Source organism: Hemitrygon akajei, chromosome 6, assembly GCF_048418815.1.
Source record: "Hemitrygon akajei chromosome 6, sHemAka1.3, whole genome shotgun sequence".
In the NCBI taxonomy this organism is placed as follows: Eukaryota; Metazoa; Chordata; class Chondrichthyes; order Myliobatiformes; family Dasyatidae; genus Hemitrygon; species Hemitrygon akajei.
Window position 1 is genome coordinate 137,214,532 of NC_133129.1, and position 21,191 is coordinate 137,235,722.

The following is a 21,191-nucleotide window of genomic DNA, read 5'->3' on the forward strand; positions in this document are numbered from 1 at the left end:
GCACTGATATATTTGTGCACCAAGAGGAGCTGATCATGAGGCATACCTCCAACACCTCTGCTTTTGAGAGACTCTATAGATCTATTCTGACAGTGTATAGTAAAACCGTCGATCTGAATCGCTGCATCCAGTATGGAAGGGGTTAACCAGGATTCAGTGCAGCAAAGGATACATCTGGTCCTAATGTCCCTCTGATTCAACACCCTAGTTCAGATCATCAATTTTATTCACCAGAGACTGCATGTTTGCCAGCAAGATAGTCGGCATTGGGAGCTTAAAACCCCATTTCCTTAAACACATCAGTATCCCTGATATGCAGCCATGTTTCCTGTGTGGTATCCAGGGAGGAGTATATCCAGAGTTGGTATTGTTTCTGTCCAGTTTAAGCAGCGATAGTTCATTTAATCACATTAAGATATCTTTGTTGACTGTACGGACCTTGGGAGCAGATGTTTTTTAGCTGTATCAGGCTGAACTGGGACTATTTAATCATATCCATTGAGAGTTCTGCTGCCAAATGAGTCCCCTTGAGCTGCTTCTGAATAGAACTGCGGGCAGTCCCTGGGTTAAGAACGAGTTCCATTTCTGAGTCCGTCTTTAAGTCGGAACACATGCATCCGGTATTATTTAGCGTCAGTTAGTCAAACGTTTGTCTTAGTATATAGTATATATTTTACCTTTCTATGCATATAAAACACTTAAGAAATGTATGTATTTCAATAATTAAGCTACTGCGTTGCTTAGTAATAATTGTAGCTTTCATTGGGGGCAGGGCCTTTCACATGCTCCATTATTCTCACTTTATCCTTTACCTATATCCTTTAAAATTGTTCCGATCGTTGACCGACTGTAGCCTAACGCTTTTCCAGTGATGGCGTTTCACCTCTTTCCAATCGCTTTATTATTTCCATTTCATTTTCAATTGCGATCGTTTTCCGTCAAGGGAACAGAAAACTGCAGATTCAGCAGCAGCCGTGGGTCCTCTGCTCCCCCGGGTCCTAAAGTCCACCTGCACTGAGACAGGTTAAATGGGACAAGTGGGGGCAGTGCTGACTGGAAAAGGGGAGGTCAGGGTGAATCTTGCTAAGAAATATTTAAGCCGAATGCAAAGTTACACACTCAACACAGTGTTAACGGCAATGACTTAAAACGGCGGACAGCGTCGTAATCCGACTTCAAATGGCGGACGGCGTTCTCCCTCTGTTCGTAAATACGAGTTGTTCGTAAGTCGGACGTTCGTAACTCAGGGACTGTCTATACTGCTATTTATCACCAATGCAGTTATAAAGTACTGGATTTGCTACTATGTATCTTTAAATATATATACCATGGAATTCATAAAGGTAGGGCCAGAGAGGGGAATCCAGTTCGCAAAACAATTGAAATCTGTGATACAAGATTGCTTGGTTTGGAAGCTGAGGGTAGATTCAAATGGAGAAAAACTGAGATGGAAATGTTAGGTAGAATATTATTGAGTACATTTGGAAAACAGAACAAACTTAGAAAGTAGAAAAAGAGTGTGGCTGTGTGTAATGGTGCACATTTTATTGCAAGATGTATTGCGAATAGATAAGCTGAGGGTCCAAATTGGTTGTTCTTTCTGACAAATGTGAACACAGATGACTTGCTCTTTCACAAATTTTCCATGGAGTAGTTAGAATTGAAATATACTGTTCGGATTATGTTGGGGAGATGGCCTCTTAGAGGAAAGCAACAGTAGCCACATTTGTGGCACCTAAACTGGCTCTGATGGATGGTAAGGATGAGAGAAGGAGCAGAGATGAGCGGGGCATTTATTAGTAAGCAGAATAGATAGACACTTCTGTGGTCAAGAGTGAGATTTCAGAATGGTATGGTACCTCGCTGGTGCCATGAATATGACCTCAGTATTTGGTTCTCTTATATTTATTGTAATTTGTGCTAAGATGGCACTGGTGAAACAAGGCAACATTTTGCAAGTAGCTTACAAAACTTCTAAATATACTTATTCTGAACTACACCCACTTCAATCTGCAGCCTGTAATTTCCCTTTAAGGAACATACTTCAGAGCCATCTTCACGAGCTAGCGATGTCATGATCTTCTGAAGGACTCTGGACTTAATCAGGAATGCAGATATTGCACATTTAAACAGTTGAAGATACATTGCCATGGCCAGAAGAGAGGGAGAGAGGACTCCAAGCCAGACTGAAATGGCAGGGTGTAATATCGTTACTCTACTGAGTAGCTTGTTAGCAAATGCCCTGTCCCTGGAGAACAATATTGAGAACCTAAGGGAAAAATTGCTGTATCGGAGGGAAATGAGTAATCGCTGTGTTCTATGTTTCATGGAGATATGGCTTATTCAAGTCATGCCGTATAAGTAACAAGAGCTTCTCGATACACCAGATGGACCGGACTGCTGATTCGAAGAAGGCAAGAGATTGGGGGGAAGGGGGTCTGTGTTTCATGATGCTGGGACATAGCAGTCTTGTGGTACTTTTGTTCCCTTGACCTGGAACATCTAATGATCATGTGCCAACCATTCTACTTACCAGGAGAGTTTTCCTCTGTGATCCTGACCATAGTTTACATACTGCCAAAGGACATCGTTAAGCAAGTACTCGAGGTATTGAGTGCAGCCTACCCGATTGTCTTTCAAATAATTGTTGGATCTTCAATCAGACTTGTTTGAAGATATCCCCTCTGTTCTAGAGCCTCATGGTAGCAGTGAAAAGAAAGGATGGTCTGGACGGTGGGGGTCCTCGATAGATTATGCTTTCCTGTCAACTTGATAACTTGTTTGAAGTTATGATCAAATTGTCACCTACAGCACAAGGGGACCCAACACACTTGACCACTGGTTATGGTTAGAAATGCTTATTGTCCCATCCTTGATCCACATTTTGTTAACCCCGACCATCTGGCTGTTCTCCTTCTACCTGCATACAGACAAGGGCTAAAGAGCAAGACTCCTGTTATAATGATAACAAATACATGGTCATGGAAGACAAGAACAGCTACTGAAAAATTACTTCAAGTTGGTGGACTGGGCCATATTCAAGGTCTTAGAGGATCTGAACAAATATCCAACATTTGTCACCTATTTTATAAAAACAGTCATAGATGAGTGTGTCTTCACAAAATTGTTCAGAATCTTCCCCAACCAGAAGTCCTGGATGAACCAATAGATCCATAATCTACTGAGGGCCAGGTCAGTGGCGTTCAGGTCTGGCAACCAAGAACAGTACAAGAAGTCCAGGTACGACCTCTAAAAAGCCATCTCACATGCAAAAAGCATCCAGTCTAAACGAAGTACCTGGCCGAGCTCTGAAGAACTGTGTAGACCTCGGCTGGAGTGTTCACTGATATCTTTAACCTCTCACTTTGACAGTCTGAGATAACTAGCTGCTTCAAGCAGGTTTCATTTATGCCGGTGCCTTAAGAAGAATGTGGTAACCCGTCTCAATGACTATTGTCCACTTGAACTTATATCCATTGTGATGAAGAGCTTTGATAGGTTGGTGATGAAACATATCAACTTTTGCTTGATGAACAACTTGGATCTGCTCCAATTTGCCTACTGTCACAACAGATCAACAGCAGATGCTATTTCACTGGCTCTTCATTCAACCCTGAAACGACTGGATAACAAAGATGCATACATCAGGATGTTCCTCATTGACTACAGCTCAGCATTCAATATTATCATCCCCTCAAAACTAATCAATAATCTCCAAAGCCTAGGCCTCAATACCTCTGAGTAACTGGATCCTTAATTTCCTCACCCGCAGATTCCAGTCTGTTTGGACTGTTAACATCTCCACAATCACCATTAACACACGTGCAAGGCTGTGTGCTTAGCTCCCTGCTCTACTCACTTTATACTTATGACTAAGGCTAAGTGCACCCACAATGCCATATTTAAGTTTGCTGACAACACCACATTCAAAAGTAATAACAAATCTGCATATAGCATATATGTCAAACTCAAGGCCCGCGGGCCAAATCCGGCCCGCGGTGGAATTATCTTTGGCCCGCGAGATAATATCTAATTACTATTAAAGCTGGCCCCAGTAATCGAAGCGCCTATGGAGTATGATATGGCTAATGCTGAGTTTATTCAGGTACCAGGTTTTCAGGGTTTTTAGTGTTTATTCGGCAGTCTTGCTCGGCAGTCTTCTTCATAAGAAACGGAATTTGTAAAGTGAAACACTTTGTAGTTATAGCAGAGACTGAGACACATGAGAGCAGGCTGAAAAAACGGAGGCAACGAAAGCTGCGTTCGCACGCGTCCGACTGATCCGGCCCGCAAGAAGCTGCATTTTGCTCAATCCGGCCTGTGACCTAAAATGAGTTTGACACCCCTGGCATATAGGAACAAGATAGAAAAATCTGGCTGAGTTGTACCACAACACCAACCTCTCAGTATTTGCAAGACCAAGGACCAGTTTATTGACTACAGAAGGAGGAAATTTGGTTTCCTTTGCTCATCAGGGGATTAGATGTGGAGAGGGTCATTAACTTTAAATTCCTCTGTATTATTATGTAATTTCAGAGGACTGTTATAGGTCCAGCATGCAAGTGCCATTACAAAGAAAGCACGTCTTTCTTAGAAGTTTGAAAAGATACGGCTTGTAATAAAATATTGTCGAACTTCTATAGATGTGCTGTGGAGAGTATATTGACAGGTTGCATCATGGCTTGGTATGGAAACACCAATGCTCTTGAACAGAAAGGTTTGCAAAAAGTAATGGATACAGCCCAGCCCATCATGGGTAATTCCCTCCTCACCGTTAAGCGCATATACCGTACTTGAAGCACTGTCGCAGGAAAGCAGCATCCATCATCAAGGACCCCCACCGCCCAGACCATCCTTTCTTTTCATTGCTACCACCAGGCTCTAGAACAGAGGGGATATCTTCACTCTCCCCAACACTGAACTGTTCCCAAAACCTGAGGACTCACTTTCAAGGTTTCTCATCTCTTATCTTTAATATTTATTACTTATCATTATACTTTGACCCATAACTTACTGAATAAATAAGTATAATTACTTTGCCTGGTTTTCTGTCCTAACTTGTATGAAGGTGGTTTACCTATTTATGCAAGTACTTCTCTGACAATAGATGTGTAACAGCCTAATGTAACATTGTATAGAAATACAAGATAATACTGATGCAGACATGTTTTACACATTTAACAAGGTGCTTTATTAATACAACAGAGTTAGTCAGTTTTTCAACGTTCGTCGTCAGCCAGGTCATACTGTCTGTGAACTCCCTGTCAGTTGCCTCCATACACTTCAGTATTTGTTTTTTTTACTATTAAATCTTCCTGCGCAAGAGCCAACAGCTGCCCGTCGTTTAAGTTTTTCTAGTCTGTAACTGAACAAACATGCACTGTCTTTCACAGCGAGATTTAACACAAAACATGTCACTTGGTTTCGGTAGGTGTGTCCTGCGCATGCGCAGTAGGAGGAGATTCACTGAAATCTCCGTTTCAATGTGGACAGAGATATTTTTAAAAACACTTAGTGTGGACGCCTATTGTTTTTACGTGAAACCGGCGTTTTCAAAATTATCCAGTCTAGTGTGGATGTAGCCTTACATGCCAGCATTATTCCAACAGCAAGTTCTGTGTTTGGTTGTACAATGCCATAGTGCATCATTCTTTTCTATGTTATGAATCCATGGTGATGATGGAAGGTGCAAGAATTACAACATCCAAAAAATTTCACTACATTTAACCTGTCAATAAAATAGTAATGCAGCTTTGATGGGGAGAGTTAATTGGTATCTCCATCATTGTCAGCAGGGGAAAATTGTCAAATGGCCACTGTCCGGATGTCTACAAATAAGGAGTTTTTGAGCACAAGATAGAGTTTTAATATTGGTCATTATTGGGGAAAATTGAAGCATAGATTTTGCTGATCACTCTGCACATGCAGGACTAGCATTGGTTACCGATGATTTGTTTGAGAGTTATAAAATATACTGTAAGTTGCAGCATGGTAAACTAGACACGTTAATGTGACATCCCTGGCTTTCTGTACTAATAGCAATTAGATGGAGCATCAGTGATAGGAGCTTTTGAAATATTATTCTTGATTACTTTTTGCTTATTTCATATAGTTGCAAATAATGAGGACAAACATCTATTGTGGCTACGCCCTGTGTTAATTTGTGAATAAAGAGAATGATAGATGAGCTTAGGCAAAGCCAATTACTGGGAAGCTGTTTATGGAGGACTGTTGGCAGTCAGCTCATCAACATAATATCTTAACTAATTCCAGTGGATCAGTAAGATTATAGGCCAAAATCTGCAGGGAAATGCAGGCAGCTGCTGGAATTTCATGACATAAATTTGTGAATCCTATAATGACGTGTGTGACCCTTTACGGTGACCAACAGCAGACAATAAAATTGCAGGTAGATCGGGCACAGAAACAATGTCTGTTCATTCCAAAAGAGGGAAATAACTGGCAGAACTGAAGATAAGTTTAGTTCATTTACTTTAATTTTTTATTGTTTCTGTTTATATAGTCTTTTATTTTTAAAAGATTCGGATGTGACTTTCATTACTTTTGGACTGTTTCTGAATGTCTGAAGTCTAAATATAGAAATGTAGAACAAAATCAGAAATACTCAGCAGTTCATGCTGCATCTGAGAAAAAGAATTGACCTTTCAGAACTAAAATGGGGACAGAAGAAGCTTGTAGCTGCAGGGTTGTTGGGGAGGGCAGTGACTGATTGGGTGAAAATAGGGTGGCTGGGGATAAGTTGTGTGATCTGTGGGTGAATGGAGGCTGATAGAGGGTGAGAATTTAGACAGAAGAACAGACGAGAATATGGGAGTTGAAGAATGCAGAGCAAGAGAACAAGTCCAACAGATTCAACTGGGCATGTTGTAGATTCAGTGATTCAGAGTACATTTATTATCAAAGTATGTATGCAGTATAGTATGCAATCCTGAGATTCATCTTCCCACATACAGACACGAAACAAAGAAACACCATGGAACCTGTGAAAAGCAAATATCAAACACCCAACGCACAAAAAAGCCAAATCACATAAATGGCAAAATATGAGCAAAAAAACACAGAATATAACACTTCGAACCACAAAGTCATTGAAACAGTCTCGGAATGTTCAGTTTAGTTCTCCGCTCCAGAGAGAAGAAAAAGGGAAGGTGGGCTAATAATGCAGATGGATATAGATTTTTTTAAAAAGCAGGTTACCTGAAATGGTAGAATTCAAAATTGAGTCCACAAGGCTGCATTATGGAAGGTGAAGTGCTGTTCCTAAAGCTTATATTAAGCTTCACTAACTCAGCTTAAAAGACGATGCGGCACACCGGTTTTGGTTTTGGTTTTCCACGTTTGCACATTTGTTGTCCTCTGCATTGAAGCACATTATATCAGATAGGAAAAAGTGCAAGTGAATCTCTACCTTATCCAGAAAGAGAGTTTTCTGGATGGTGCAAAGGGAAGATATGAAGGATACACCTACTGTTCAAGGAAAAGGTAGTGGCTGGTGGGAATGGAAGAGTGGACTACAGAATTGTGAAGAGAACAAAACCCATGAAATACTGAAAAGGGAGGGAAAAATTTGGTTGTGGCAAAATCTTTCAAGGTGTTGAAATTTCAGACAATGATCTGTCAACTGTAGTGACTGGGCTAGTGGAATGTGAGGACCAGGGAAAGTCTAATCACAAGCAAAAGAAAATCTGCAGATGCTGGAAATCCAAGCAACACACACAAAATGCTGGAGGAACTCAGCAGGTCTGGCAGCATCTATGGAAAACAGATATTATGTGTCCCGGCCTGAAACATCGACTATATTCTTTTCCATAGATTAGTGGTCACCAACCTTTTGAAGACCAAGGTCCCCTACCTCGGCCTTAGTGAAAGGCAAGATCAACTCCAAATCGATTAGTTACATGCATGCGCACCGGGGCAAAAAAGACCGGAAGTAAAATCCCGCGACCCAGAAGTAGAAATAATGTATGAACACCAGGGGTCACCATCCTTTTTTTGCACCATGGACCAGTTTAATATTGACAATATTCTTGTGGACTGGCCGACGGTGGGGAGGGTAAACACGACCGGAATACGGCGATACTCGAAACAGGTTCCTTATGTCCAGTCTATTCTGCAATTTAGTTTACGTGGCTCTCAGCACTTAACTGCTGACCCACTTGCTCACGTTTTTAATGCTGGAAAAAAACTCAGTGGGTTTGTATTTAAGTGCAGGGCGCTTGGACTCAGGGTACCGAAGCAGTTTTGAGGGCTTCATTGCCTCATTAGACAGCCTCCCGACCGCCCACCGCCTTGGCCAGGTGCGTCTGTTCCCGTACCGGGGCTGTGGCCGTCGCAGTCCGGAGAGAGCAACCGACCGAGTGAGGAGTGCGACGGGATGCACCCGCTCCCCTTTGTAGGATCTATCGGCTTGCAAAAGTTCGTTTCAGTAGATCGCAGCGCAGTAGCTGCTCTGCTACTTACAGAACCCTGAGCCCGAATTGGGTCGTCTGCGAATATTTTAGCACCGGGTTCCCCACTAATATTTGGTGTGCTAAACAGGTTTAGAGGCGGCGCCCATCTGTCCGCGCTCCAGGCCGGTAGCAACGGCACTTCTCGCCGGCCGCACAAAGCGGCCGGTTACCCAAGGCCAACCAGTGATCCCTGACGTGCTTGTGTAATGCCCTCGCGTGGATTCAAGTTCAACAGTGGGTGTGACAGGGAATGAGGGAAGGTGCAGCTGACTCGTATCGTTTCCTCGCATCCTATCGTTTCCTCAAAGGTGGTTGGGGACTAGTGTGTGGTGGGGGAGCTACACGCATGTGCACTGGGCAGAAAGAACAGAACTAAAACCGTGCAACCCGGAAGCAATCTCTCAACAGTATTTGTGTATTTATTTTTCATTTATTTTCGGGATCTACTGGGAAAGTCTCAAAGATCGACCAGTCGATCGCGAACGACAGGTTGGCGACCACTTCCATAGATGTTGCTTGGCCTGTTGAGTTCCTCCAACGTCTTGTGTGTGTTACCAGAGGTAGTCTATCCCTTTTCTGACCTAGAGGAAAAAGGGTGAATGCAGGGGCTTGGGAAATAGATGTGATAAATGATCCAGTGACCCACTTGGTCTTTCCCAGGTAAAACAACGTTTTCTTCCTTTTTTGCTTCTTTCAGGAAGACAGGGACATGCCCTACCTAACCTGTGGTCTAGTCTTCCACTTTGTGGTTCTCTCCTCCCCTATCCTTTAGTTGAAGTTCTTTTGTCTATGATCTTGCCCTGTAACTACTCTCATTTACTCACTGACCAGCTAACATTGTTTTACACCAGTTTTACCCAATCAAAGAATTCTCCTCCCACACCATCCCTGCAGCTTTACAATCGTCTTTTGTATCCTCTTCAATTTTGGCAGAGTCTTTGACTTGAAATGTTGATTGTTTCTCTTCCCACATTACAGCCCGATTTCCAGCACTTTCTGTTTTTATTTCAGAAACATTGGGAAGTGCTAGCATTTACCAATTTAAATGAAGTATCTTCCATACATGTTGAGGTTTCAAGATTTACTTAAAGATGTAGAGAAGCTAATTTCTAGCTGTGTTCCATTACAGGATCAAAGGCATGGTTTTAATGCTTACTGAATTCTTTTTTAAAATTCCTTACAGTTATTCCATCTGTTGTTAAAATAGATGATTGTCAGTGAATTGCAATTACATAAAAGGCAATTCAAGTTAAGTTAATTTCATAATTAAATTAAAAGAAAAAGTTTATCATTTTCATACCCACAGGTGCGAATAAAGACAAAGAAAACTTATTTTTCCCAACCTTTTGTTGCCAACAGGGAAAAGGGACCAAACATTATGGATTAGTAGTGGTTGGACATTCTTTAGGAGCTGGAACTGCAGCTATTCTTTCCTTCCTGCTCAGACCACAGTATCCTACTCTACAATGTTATGCTTACTCTCCACCTGGGGGTCTTCTTAGGTAAGTCAAGTTGCAACACACCAACTGTTGGATAATCTTTATGGAGGGAAATGGGCAGTCATCATTTTCACAGATTTCCAGCATCAGCAGTGTTTCTTGTGTCTTCATTCAAACATATTATTGTGTTGCACATCATAGAAGCTGTGCCAAGAATAGTAACCATTTGGATATATCTCTGTGCAAACCATTACATTTTGAATAAGCAGTATTGTTTACAAAATAATTTTAGTTTTAAAGGAGCACATTACTGTGGGCAGCACATCACTGTTAAGGACTCATAACCATCACAGTGGTGCAGCAAGCGGACCCGGTATCTCACAGCTCCAGTGATCCAGGTTCAATCCTGATCTCTGGTGCTGTCTGTTTGGAGTTTGTAGATTCCCCAGGTGACCAGATGGGTTTCCTTCAGGTTCTGTGATTTCTTTTCATTCCCCAAGATCTGCCGACTAATCAGTTATTTGCCATTACAAATTATTGCTGGTGTGTCGTAGAATCTGTGGAGGGTTGATGGGGAAAATAAAATGGATTACTGTCAATGAGAGCTTGATGGTTGACCAGACATGGAAACAAGATCCTGTTTCCATGCTGTATAATTCCATTACTCAATTGCTTATCCTCAAAAATTATTATCTTTGAGCATCAGTATTAGGAACACACGCAAAATGCTGGAAGGACTCGGCAGGTCAGGCAGCATCTATGGAAGAAGTAAACTTCTGACGTTTCAGGCCGAGACCCATCATCAGGACCAGAAAAAAAAGATGAGAAGTCAGAGCAAGAAGGTGGGGAGAGGGGAGGAAGAAGTACAAGGTGGCAGGTGATAGGTGAAACCAGGAGGGGTGAAGTAAAGAGCTGGGAAGTTGATTGGTGAAAGAGATAAAGGGCTGGAGATGGAGGGAATTTGATAGGAGAGGGTAGAAGACCAAGGAAGAAAGGGGAGGGAGGGGAGTACCAGAAAGAGGTGATGGGTAGGTAAAGAGATAAAGTGAGAGCAGGGAATGGGAATGGAGGGGGGGTGGTGGCAGCATTACCGGACATTTGAGAAATCTATGTTCATGCCATCAAGTTGGAGGCTACCCAGACAGAATATAAGATGGTGTTCTTTCAAACTGAGCATGGTCTTATTGAGGCAGTAGAGGAGACCATGGACTGACATATGGAAATGGGAAGTAGAATTGGAATTGGTGGCCACCAGACGATCCCTCTTTTTCTGGTGGATGGAGTATAGGTGCTCAGCGAAGCGGTCTCCCAATCGACATCGGGTCTCACCAATATACAGGAGGCTGTACCGGGAGCGCTGGATATAGCAGATGACTCTAACAGGCTCACAGGTTAGGTGTCGCCTCACCTGGAAGGACTGTTTGGGGCTCTGAGTGGTAGTAAGGAAGGAGATATAGAACAAGGTGTGGCACTTATCTGCTTGCAAGGATAAGTACCAGGAGGGAGATCGGTGGGGAAAGATGAATAGAGAAGGGAATCGTGTATTGAGCGATCTTACAGAAAGTGGGGGGGGGGGGGGGGGGGGGAAGATGTGCTTGGTGGGATCACATTGAAGATGGTGGAGGTTACGGTGAATTATGTGCTGGATGCTGAGGCTAGTAGCTTGGTATGTGAGGACAAGAAGAACCCTATTCCTTGTGGGGTTGTATGAGGATGGATTGAGGGTAGATGTGCATGAAATGTAAGAGATGTGGGTGAGGGCAGTGTTGATGGCAGAGGAAAGAAAGCCCTTTAGCCCTTTTTTTTGAAGAAGGAGGATATTTCATTAGTTCTAGAGTGAAGAGCCTCATCCTGAGAGCAGGTGCGATGGAGACTGAGGCACTGAGAGAAGGGGGTGGCATATTTACAAGTAACAGGGTGGGTAGTCCAGGTGACTGTGAGAATCAGTGGGTTCATAAAAAAAAAATCAGCAGATAAGATGTTTCCAGAGATAGAGACAGATCGCGAAAGGGGAGGGAGTTGTTGCAAATGGACCAAGTAAATTTGAAAGCAGGGTGGAAGTTGGAGGCAAAGTTGATGAAGTTGACAAGCTCAGCATGGGTGCAGGAAACAGCACCAATGCAGTCGTTGATGTAGTGTAGGAAAAGTTGGGGAATGATACCAGTGGGGGCTTAGAACATAGATAATTCCACATAGTCAACAAAAAAGCAGGCCTAGCTGCAACCCATGTGGGTGCCATGGTTACACCTTTTATTTGAAGTAAGTATGAGAAGCTGAAGAAGAAATTATTGATAGTGAGGACCAGTTCTGCTAGTTGGAGGAGAGTGCTGGTGGAATGAAAAAGGTTTGGTTTGTTGTCTAATCAGAAGTGCGGAGCTTTAAGGGCCTCCTGATGGGAGATGGAGATGTATAGGGACTGGACATCCATGGTAAAAATGAGATGATTGGGGCCAGGGAACTTGAAGTCATTGAAAAGATCCAGAGCACATGAAGTGTCATGGATGTAAGAATGAAGGGACTTAGCCAGGGCTGATAAAATGGAGTTGAGGTTCCAGGAAAAAGCGGAGAGCTTTTAGGCTCTCCTGATTGGGGAGAGGATGGATTCTAGAAATAAGCGGTGGGCTTTAAAACCCTCCTGACGGAGGATGGAATTAGGAAAGTTGCTATATAAAACACACTATGTTTGTATTTGGCTTTTTTCATAAATTAATCACCAGCATCACCAATCAGGCCAGTATTCATCATCTATTCCTAACTGTCAGAAGGTGGTGAACTACCACAGGCTTTGTGATGGAGCTGTCCTCACATTGATGTTAGATATAAATCTGAGCATTGTAAATTACTGTGTCCCAGTTCTGTGACTTCCACTTTCTGATGTTTTGCATACCTTTTCAGATATTGGATTTAGAATTTGTTTATTATTGTTATGAACTGAGCTACACTAAGAAACTTAGTTTTGTAAGTTGTTCATGCAGATCATTTCAAAACTTACATTAAGTACACTGAGGATGTACAAAAGAAAAGCAATAACAAAATGTAGAATGTGATGCTACAGTTACAGCGAGCCAATAAGGTGCAAAGGCCATGACAAAATGAATTGTGAGGTCAGGAATCTATTCTTAACATACAAGAGGTCTGTTCAAGAGACTTATGCCAGTGGGATACAAGGTGTCCTTGATCCTGGTGGTGAATGATTTCAAGGTTTTGTATCTTCTGCCCATTTGACAAGGTTCAAAGAGAGAATGTCTGTGGTGGAGCTCATTGATTATGCCACCAGCTTTTCCAAGGCAATGTAAAGTGTAGGCATATATGATTTGGCTAGTTTTCATGATGACTGAGCTATAACTCTCGAATTTCTTGCAATCTTGAGCATAGCAGCTGCCATACCAAGCTGTGATGGATGTTTTCTATGAACCGTCTATGAAAATTGGAGAGGATCAACTGGGACATGCCGATTCTACTTCTAAGGAAGTAGAGATGTTGGTGTGCTTTCTTGCCCATAGTGTCTATGTGGTTGTACCAGGACAAAATGTTAGTGAAGTTTACATTACAAAATGTCTTCAATTCATCTACATTCTAATCTATTAATCCTGCTAGAGGATGTGGATATTGGATGAAGACAATATTGAGGTTTGAAATAATTTCTCAAGATCAAATTGTTACCTGGTGCACGCAGTCCAAATCTGCTAATAAAGAATATTTACTGGAGCAAGATATATAAAGGTTGTTGGTGTCAATGGAATCATATACTATGAGAAATAGTTATATTCTAAACTAGAAGAAAGAAAGAAAATATCCATATAGTTCTACATTAAAATGTAGAAAATGTATGTTTTAGGTCTGTATTTGGATTTTATATCATGACTTTTTGTTGTTCTGAACATTCTATATCTTTTTCATCATGATTTTGGTAATTTTATATAAAAGTTATTCAATTTAAAGGTTCCTTCTAATATCCCAATAATCTAATCCTTTAGTTGTGACGCAATGGAATATTCCAAGGAGTTTGTGACATCTGTTATCTTGGGGAAGGATCTGGTGCCAAGGCAAGTTGATAAATCCTCTTTAACTTGGCTAACTGATGAATCAATTTCAGTGTATTTGTAATTCTTCATTATTTGCAGTCTTAATATTCTGCCAAAATTTAATCGACTAAAAATATTTGAAGGACTTGGTTTACAGGACCAGCTAATATTCAATAATTTTTGATTTGTTTTACAATTTGTCTTTTTAACAATGCTCTGTATATGTTGCACTTGGAGTAATTATTTACCTAGTTACCTTTAAGAGATTTTGATTAAAACTCAGTCAAAATTAGAAAGTCTGCAGTGGCAATTAAAGAACTATGGTGCTTTCTGGGACATCTGAGTAACTACCGTAGATTCCGGACTACAGAGCGCACCTGATTAAAAGCCGCAGGCTCTAATTTTAGAAAGAAAATCAATTTTGTACTTGTACAAGCCGCACCGGATTTTAAGCCGCAGGTGTCCCACGTTGTAATATGAGATATTTACACAGAAAGATATTACACGTGAGGATTTTTTAACTTTTAATTAAATCCGTATGGTAACATAAACAAATACCGTAGATTCCGGATTTTAAGCCGCTACTTTTTTCCCACATTTTGAACAGCTTTGAACTTTGCGGCCTTTAATACGGAGCGGCTAATGCATTATTTTTTTTCATGCCGCCTCGTAAACATTTTGCCTCGTAACAGTAGACCAATAAAATTGATGAGTAGTTCACAGAGGTCCAATGAAATTGTACGATAAATCAAGCGCACTTTCACAATTAAATTATTGTAAATCAGTCATTTGTACTCACCCTCATCAACATGGAAAACACTCGAAGCATTGTGCTGCCTTATGGCAGTTATTTAGTTTATAATATTTTCGCTTAGTAATTCATTTTCTAGTTAAAGTTAGAAGAGTTTTAACTATATTTGTTTTCTGCACTACATCGCGGGATGCTATGACGTCACACCCGGTTTCGCCGCGTCTTGTGGGAAAAATGCCGTTTGCGATAAACGGAAAGGAGGGGGTCGAGCGGCGGAGCGAAAACGCTGTTTTTAAGTTAAAGGCGATTAATAACTTTTCCTGGTAGGCTGCAGTATATATATTTTTTACCAGTCGTTAGGAGATATTGGAATGTTGTTCAGTAAAGAAGTATACGCAACGTATATTTAAAAGTAGCCGCATTACGGGCACGGTTCGAAAAAAAGCATTTGCAATATGTATTTATTTTTGTTACCATATGGATTTAATTAAAAGTTAAAAAATCCTCACGTGTAATATCTTTCTGTGTAAATATCTCATATTACAACGTGGGACACCTGCGGCCGAAAATCCGGTGCGGCCTTTACAAGTAAAAAATTGATTTTATTTCTAAAATTAGAGCCAGCGGCTTTTAATCAGGTGCGCTCTGTAGTCCGGAATCTACGGTACATATTGCAAATGCTTTTTTTCGAACCGTGCCTGTAACACGGCTACTTTTAAATATACATACGTATCGGTAACACACAAATTACGTTGCGTATACTTTTTTACTGAACAGTGCACGAACAACATTCCAATATCTCCTAACGACTGGTAAAAAAATATATACTGCAGCCTACCAGGAAAAGTTATTGATCGCCTTTAACTTAAAAGCTGCATCATATGCTTTGCAGTGTTCTCGCGCGGGTCTAATGCGCTCGCCCCCTCCTTTCCGTTTATCGCAAACCGGTATTTTCCCCACAAGACGTGGCGAAACCGGATGTGACGTCATAGCATCCCGGGATGTAGTACAGAAAACAAATATACTTAAAACACTTCTAACTTTAACTAGAAAATACTAACAAATGAATTACTAAGCGAAAATATTATAAACTAAATAACTGCCATAAAGGCAGCACAATGCTTTTCTTCGAGTGTTTTCCATGTTGATGAGGGTGAGTACAAATGACTGATTTACAATAATTTAATTGTGAAAGTGCGCTTGATTTATCGTACAATTTCATTGGACCTCTGTGAACTACTCATCAATTTTATTGGTCTACTGTTACGAGGCAAAATGTTTTTGGCGGCATGAAAAAAAACCATGCATTAGCCGCACCGTAGTAAAGGCCGCAGTGTTCAAAGCTGTTCAAAGCGTGGGAAAAAAGTAGCGGCTTATAATCCGGAATCTACGGGTAGATCAGGAGTGGTGCTACATATAAAAATAACTTGTGATATTTTCCAAATGTAAATGTAAATCAAAATGCAGAATACACAAAAAGTTACAAGGCATTTGGTCAGATATATTTATATTTCCCAACATTCATGCAAGTATTCAAATTCATGTTGGAGGATTTAGGCCAATGGAATCAAAAGTACTAATTTAATTATGATTGTACCAATCTCCAATTCCTCTTATGATTTAATGCAGTGAAACATTATTATAGATTTTAATTGATCGTATTTCATTATCGTGCATTTGGCTTACAGTTCACAGATCTACAGATAATATTCTTCTATACGCTACTAACTACTGAACATAGAACATTTTAGCCTTCAGCCCACAGTGCTGTGGCAAACTAATTAAATTAGTAGTCGAATGTCCAACTAAACCAATCCCTTCTGCCTGTAAAATATCCATTTCTCTCTCTTTCCTGCACATTCCTGCATATTAACTAAGAGGCTCTTGAATGCTTCTATCATAATTGCCTCCCCAGGCAGTGTATTCCAGGCAGCCACCATTCTGTGTAATAAAATAAACTTCCCCAGCACATTATCTTGAAATTACCCCCTTTCACTTTTACCTCTTTTGCCCTCTGGTATTGGACATTTCAACTCTGTGAATAAGATGCTGCCTGTCCATCTGTGCCTCTCATATTCTTATAAACCTTTCAGATTTTACTTCAGCTCTACTGCTCCACATGGAACAACTATAATTTGTACATCTGCTTCTGAGAGCACATGCCTTCAAAAACTCCAGGCAGCATCCTGGTAAACCTCTTTAGCACCCTCTCTAAAGCCTCGATATCCTTCCTATAATGGAGCATACAGAACTGTATCCAGTATTACAGATGCAGCCTAACTACTGTTTTACAAAGCAATACAACCTCCTGACACTTGAACTCAGTTCCTTGACTAATAAAGGCAAATATGCCATTCACCTTCTTTACCACTCTATCAACCTGTGTACCCATTTTCAAGGAGCTATAGATTTGGACCCAAGATCCCTCTGATCATCAGCACTGATAAGCATCTTGTCATTGATGATTCCTTTACATTTGATCCTCCAAAGTGCAACATTTAACATTTGACCTGAAGTAAACTCCATCTGCTATTTCTTCACCCATATCTGCATCTGATCTATATCCCGCTGTATCCTTTGCCTGCCTTCCCTGCTATCCGTAACGCCACCAATCTTCTGCAAACTTACTAACCCACCCATCTACATTTTCTTGTTGGTCCAATCCCTGTAGAATAGTACTAGTCACAGACCACAAGCCAGAATAAGTACCATCAGCTACTACTACCCTGTCTTCTATCTTTTATTGTGGTTCATGAAGCAAGTTCCTAACAGTTATTTGTCCCAACAGGCTTGGACTTTCTCAATTGGAAGTCTTTCGTAGACACCTACTTGATGTTCTGCAAAAGAGCAATAAACCCAAGGTATTTTTTAAAATTCTACTTGCTTCCATCTAAGAGTAATTTTTAATTTCTCAATTGTCATAACATTCAGTGTTTAAGACACTTACTCTTTTGGAAATTCACTTTGCTCATTTTGCAATCTATATGTAGAGAAGATCACTCCTTTTGTTATTTAGCTCTGTTTGTTGTAGAAGTACTAGTTTGTATCTATTTTTGTTGTCTTATTGAATTCTAATTTTTTTAAATTCCCTGTAATGTAAAATGAAGTTTGTGAATTAATCCATATTGCAATAATGCATTCTTCAAGCAGTGGTGATAATGTTAAATGTGTGGATGCCATGCCTTAGAACAGGGAGCTGCAAAGAGATGTAGGGGGACAAAGAAGACACATGCAAATTGGTGTAAGCATTTTGTTTTTAATACTTAAAATAATAGGGAGTCTAAGGAAGTTCACTAAAATTATAACAATAGGTCAGTAGAACTTTGTGTGGGTTAAGATGCTGGAAGTACTGATGGGTGTATGCTGAGGTTCTGGAAGGTCACTATGGAGATGATTATTTGAAGTATCGTAGGAAGAATTTAGTAATATATAGATAACAGTAAGATAACATACTAATAATGAAGGAAAATTCTGCATTGCACCAAATGTGTCCAGATTGGAACTGGCAAAAAATGGTGGTGAGGTGGCAGAGGTTATATGGATCCTCACTTTTTATCCAGTGACAACCAGCTGATGTGCAGGCAATGTTTTCAGTTTTGAGGTTGAAATATATAAAAGTTGTTTTCATTGTGCCAATTTCCATTCTTATGACTTATTACAAAAGCATGCTGTATATCATAAAAGCATTGTATGAGAAAAGTCACTGTCATTACCTAAAGACCTAAACCAGACTCACAGCAGGATAAAGATATGGAAAAGGCAAGATTGAGATAGAGGTAAAATTAAGATACCCCAATAACTAATGTTTGCACACTTTATAAAATTTTGCACAAAAAATTGAGAGCTACAAAAAAAATAAGTTTAAGATGAGAATTCTGCATATGGTTATCCTGTGTGGCTGATTCCTATGATGACTCTATAGTCACTGTCTTTTTAATGTCTTCCTGTAGTGGAGAATTATCATGGGTGGCACCAAATGTATTCCTAAATCAGAACTGCCAGAGGATGAAGAATTAGCTAACGTTCAGAGTAACAGACAATGGGCCTATCCCAGTGACCTTACTATTGCACTTTCTGCCAGTGTCCCACTCTATCCCCCAGGCCGGATTATTCATGTGGTACACAACCATCCAGATGAAAAGTGGTAAGTGTACATAAAATGCATATGTTGCATGGCTTACTTTTAAAATACTACTTGGAATTTCTGACTAAAGTGCTATTGCAAGAAATTACTTTGAAAATTCATCTATGATGTTATTTAATGCTTCATTTTATATATTTTATTTTAGTTAACTAAATCATTTTCCCATACTACTTTCTACCTCTGCATCACCAGTCTATGTTCACTTTGGACAACAAAATTTGTCAGCAAACAATTATAGTTCAGGATTTCCTTTTCTTCCTGCCTTCAGTGGGAAAGCTTCTACTCTCCAAGTTGACAATATTTGTTGCTATTTATTCTGACTATGATGAAGGGATATTGAGTTGTGCATTAAGTTCACATAGGCAGAAACTCAGGCGGAGGCAGATGGTGAGATTCATTTGTCGTGTTGGGAAGAGGGTAAAACTAAGTAATGCAAGTGGAAGCAAACAGCTGGAAAGAGACATATCTCTGGCAATTGCATTTCATTGTGGGAAAATGTGAAGACATCCACGGTGTCTTCATGAAAGATAAATGAGAATTTTAAAAAAAAAATTAACAACAAAATTAATCTGAATCTACAAACCATTAACACTCTTAGACAGGTAGGAAATTACCTCAGGATGTCTGGTATGTTGAGGGAGAAAATGTTGCTTTCAACTTACAGAAGTGCCATCTAAAGTATTGCAATTCATTTCGAACGTTACCCTTTAGAAAAAAAATATAAATTGGCCTTGGATGAAACTGGAGATTAGAGTGTTAAAATACAGAAAAAAAGAAGTTGAATTAACTTGGTCTGTATTCCTGCAGGATATTAAGCATATTCTATTAAATGTTTTCGATAGAATGGTGCATAGAAGTTACTTCTGCTGAGTAAATCAAGAATAATTTTTTTAAAACATGCATTTAAATTATAAAGTTAGACTCTTCAAGAAAATCACAACAAAGAATCACATTTCCGCTCAAAAGATAGGAATTTGTGAGCACTAGGATAACTTGAAATTTTAAAATTGCAAGAAACAAACTTTTTTTCCCTGCAAGAGTAGAACCATAGAACATTACAGCACAGAAACAGGCCTTTTGGCCCTTCTTGGCTGTGCCGAACCATTTTTCTGCCTAGTCCCACTGACCTGCACCTGGGCCATATCCCTCCAAACCCCTCTCATCCATATACCTGGCCAAGTTTTTCTTAAATGTCAAAAGTGAGCCTACATTCACCACTTCATCTGGCAGCTCATTCCACACTCCCACCACTCTCTGCGTGAAGAAGCCCCCCCCCCCCATGTTCCCTTTAAACTTTTCCCCCTTCACCCTTAACTCATGACCTCAGGTTTTTTTCTCCCCTTGCCTCAGTGGAAAAAGCCTGCTTGCATTCACTCTATCTATACCCATCATAATTTTATACACCTCTATCAAATCTCCCCTCGTTCTCCTATGCTCCAGGGAATAAAGTCTAACCTATTCAACCTTTCTCTGTAACTCAGTTTCTCAAGTCCCGGCAACATCCTTGTAAACCTTCTCTGCACTCTTTCAACCTTATTAATATCCTTCCTGTAATTAGGTGACCAAAACTGCACACAACACTCCAAATTCAGGCTCACCAATGTCTTGTACAACCTCACCATTACATTCCAACCCTTATACTCAATACTTTGATTTATAAAGGCCAATGTACCAAAAGCTCTCTTTACGACCCTATCTACTTGTGACACCACTTTTAGGGAATTATGTATCTGTACTCCTAGATCCCTCTGTTTTACTTCACTCCTCAGTGTCCTACTATTTACCTTGTATGTTCTACCTTGGTTTGACCTTCCGAAGTGCAATACCTCACAGTTGTCCGTTGATGGTAATTGAAAAAAGCTGGAAACATGATGCAGGTTAAATAATCCTTGACAGAGAAGGGCAAAGGATTGAATTGCCTTTACATGTCCTGCTTCTAACACCCTGAAATTCTCTTGTCCACTGGTTGCAGAAAGCTCTCTATCACCACCTAGTTGCATAAATTGGGACTTGCTGACTAGATTTTGTAATCTGTTAGGATGGGAGAGGATTTTTTCATTTTAGAAAAATGCTGAATGTATGAGATAATAACATTGGACCAAAAGAAGCTGAATATATAGGGATAGCTACAAATTTCCTTAACTAATATGATTGGAACAATATGAAATTAACTGTTAACTGAGAAAGAGAAGCAATTCAATTTGATGAATTGAACATGATGTCAATTGCAAAAAGAAGGATTTAAAAAATGGACTAAGGGAGAGTGAAAAGAGGCGATAAAAATTAAAGCCTGAAGGAATGAAGCTTCAGACCTTATAATTAACTTCAAGTGCCAGTGGTGGTAGCTCACAGTACTTGACC

The 21,191-nt window shown here is 40.3% G+C and overlaps 1 protein-coding gene across 7 annotated transcripts in view; it reads left to right on the forward strand.

Moving 5' to 3' along the window:
• The window catches only part of dagla (diacylglycerol lipase, alpha), a 350,361-nt gene that overhangs the window by 290,667 nt on the left and 38,503 nt on the right, over positions 1–21,191 (forward strand). For all 7 annotated transcript variants that reach the window (XM_073049359.1, XM_073049360.1, XM_073049358.1 and 4 more), the window contains 4 exons: positions 9,831–9,973; positions 13,888–13,956; positions 17,475–17,547; positions 18,637–18,830. In XM_073049359.1, coding sequence (XP_072905460.1) covers positions 9,831–9,973; positions 13,888–13,956; positions 17,475–17,547; positions 18,637–18,830 — 479 coding nt within the window. The remainder of the gene's footprint in view (positions 1–9,830; positions 9,974–13,887; positions 13,957–17,474; positions 17,548–18,636; positions 18,831–21,191) is intronic.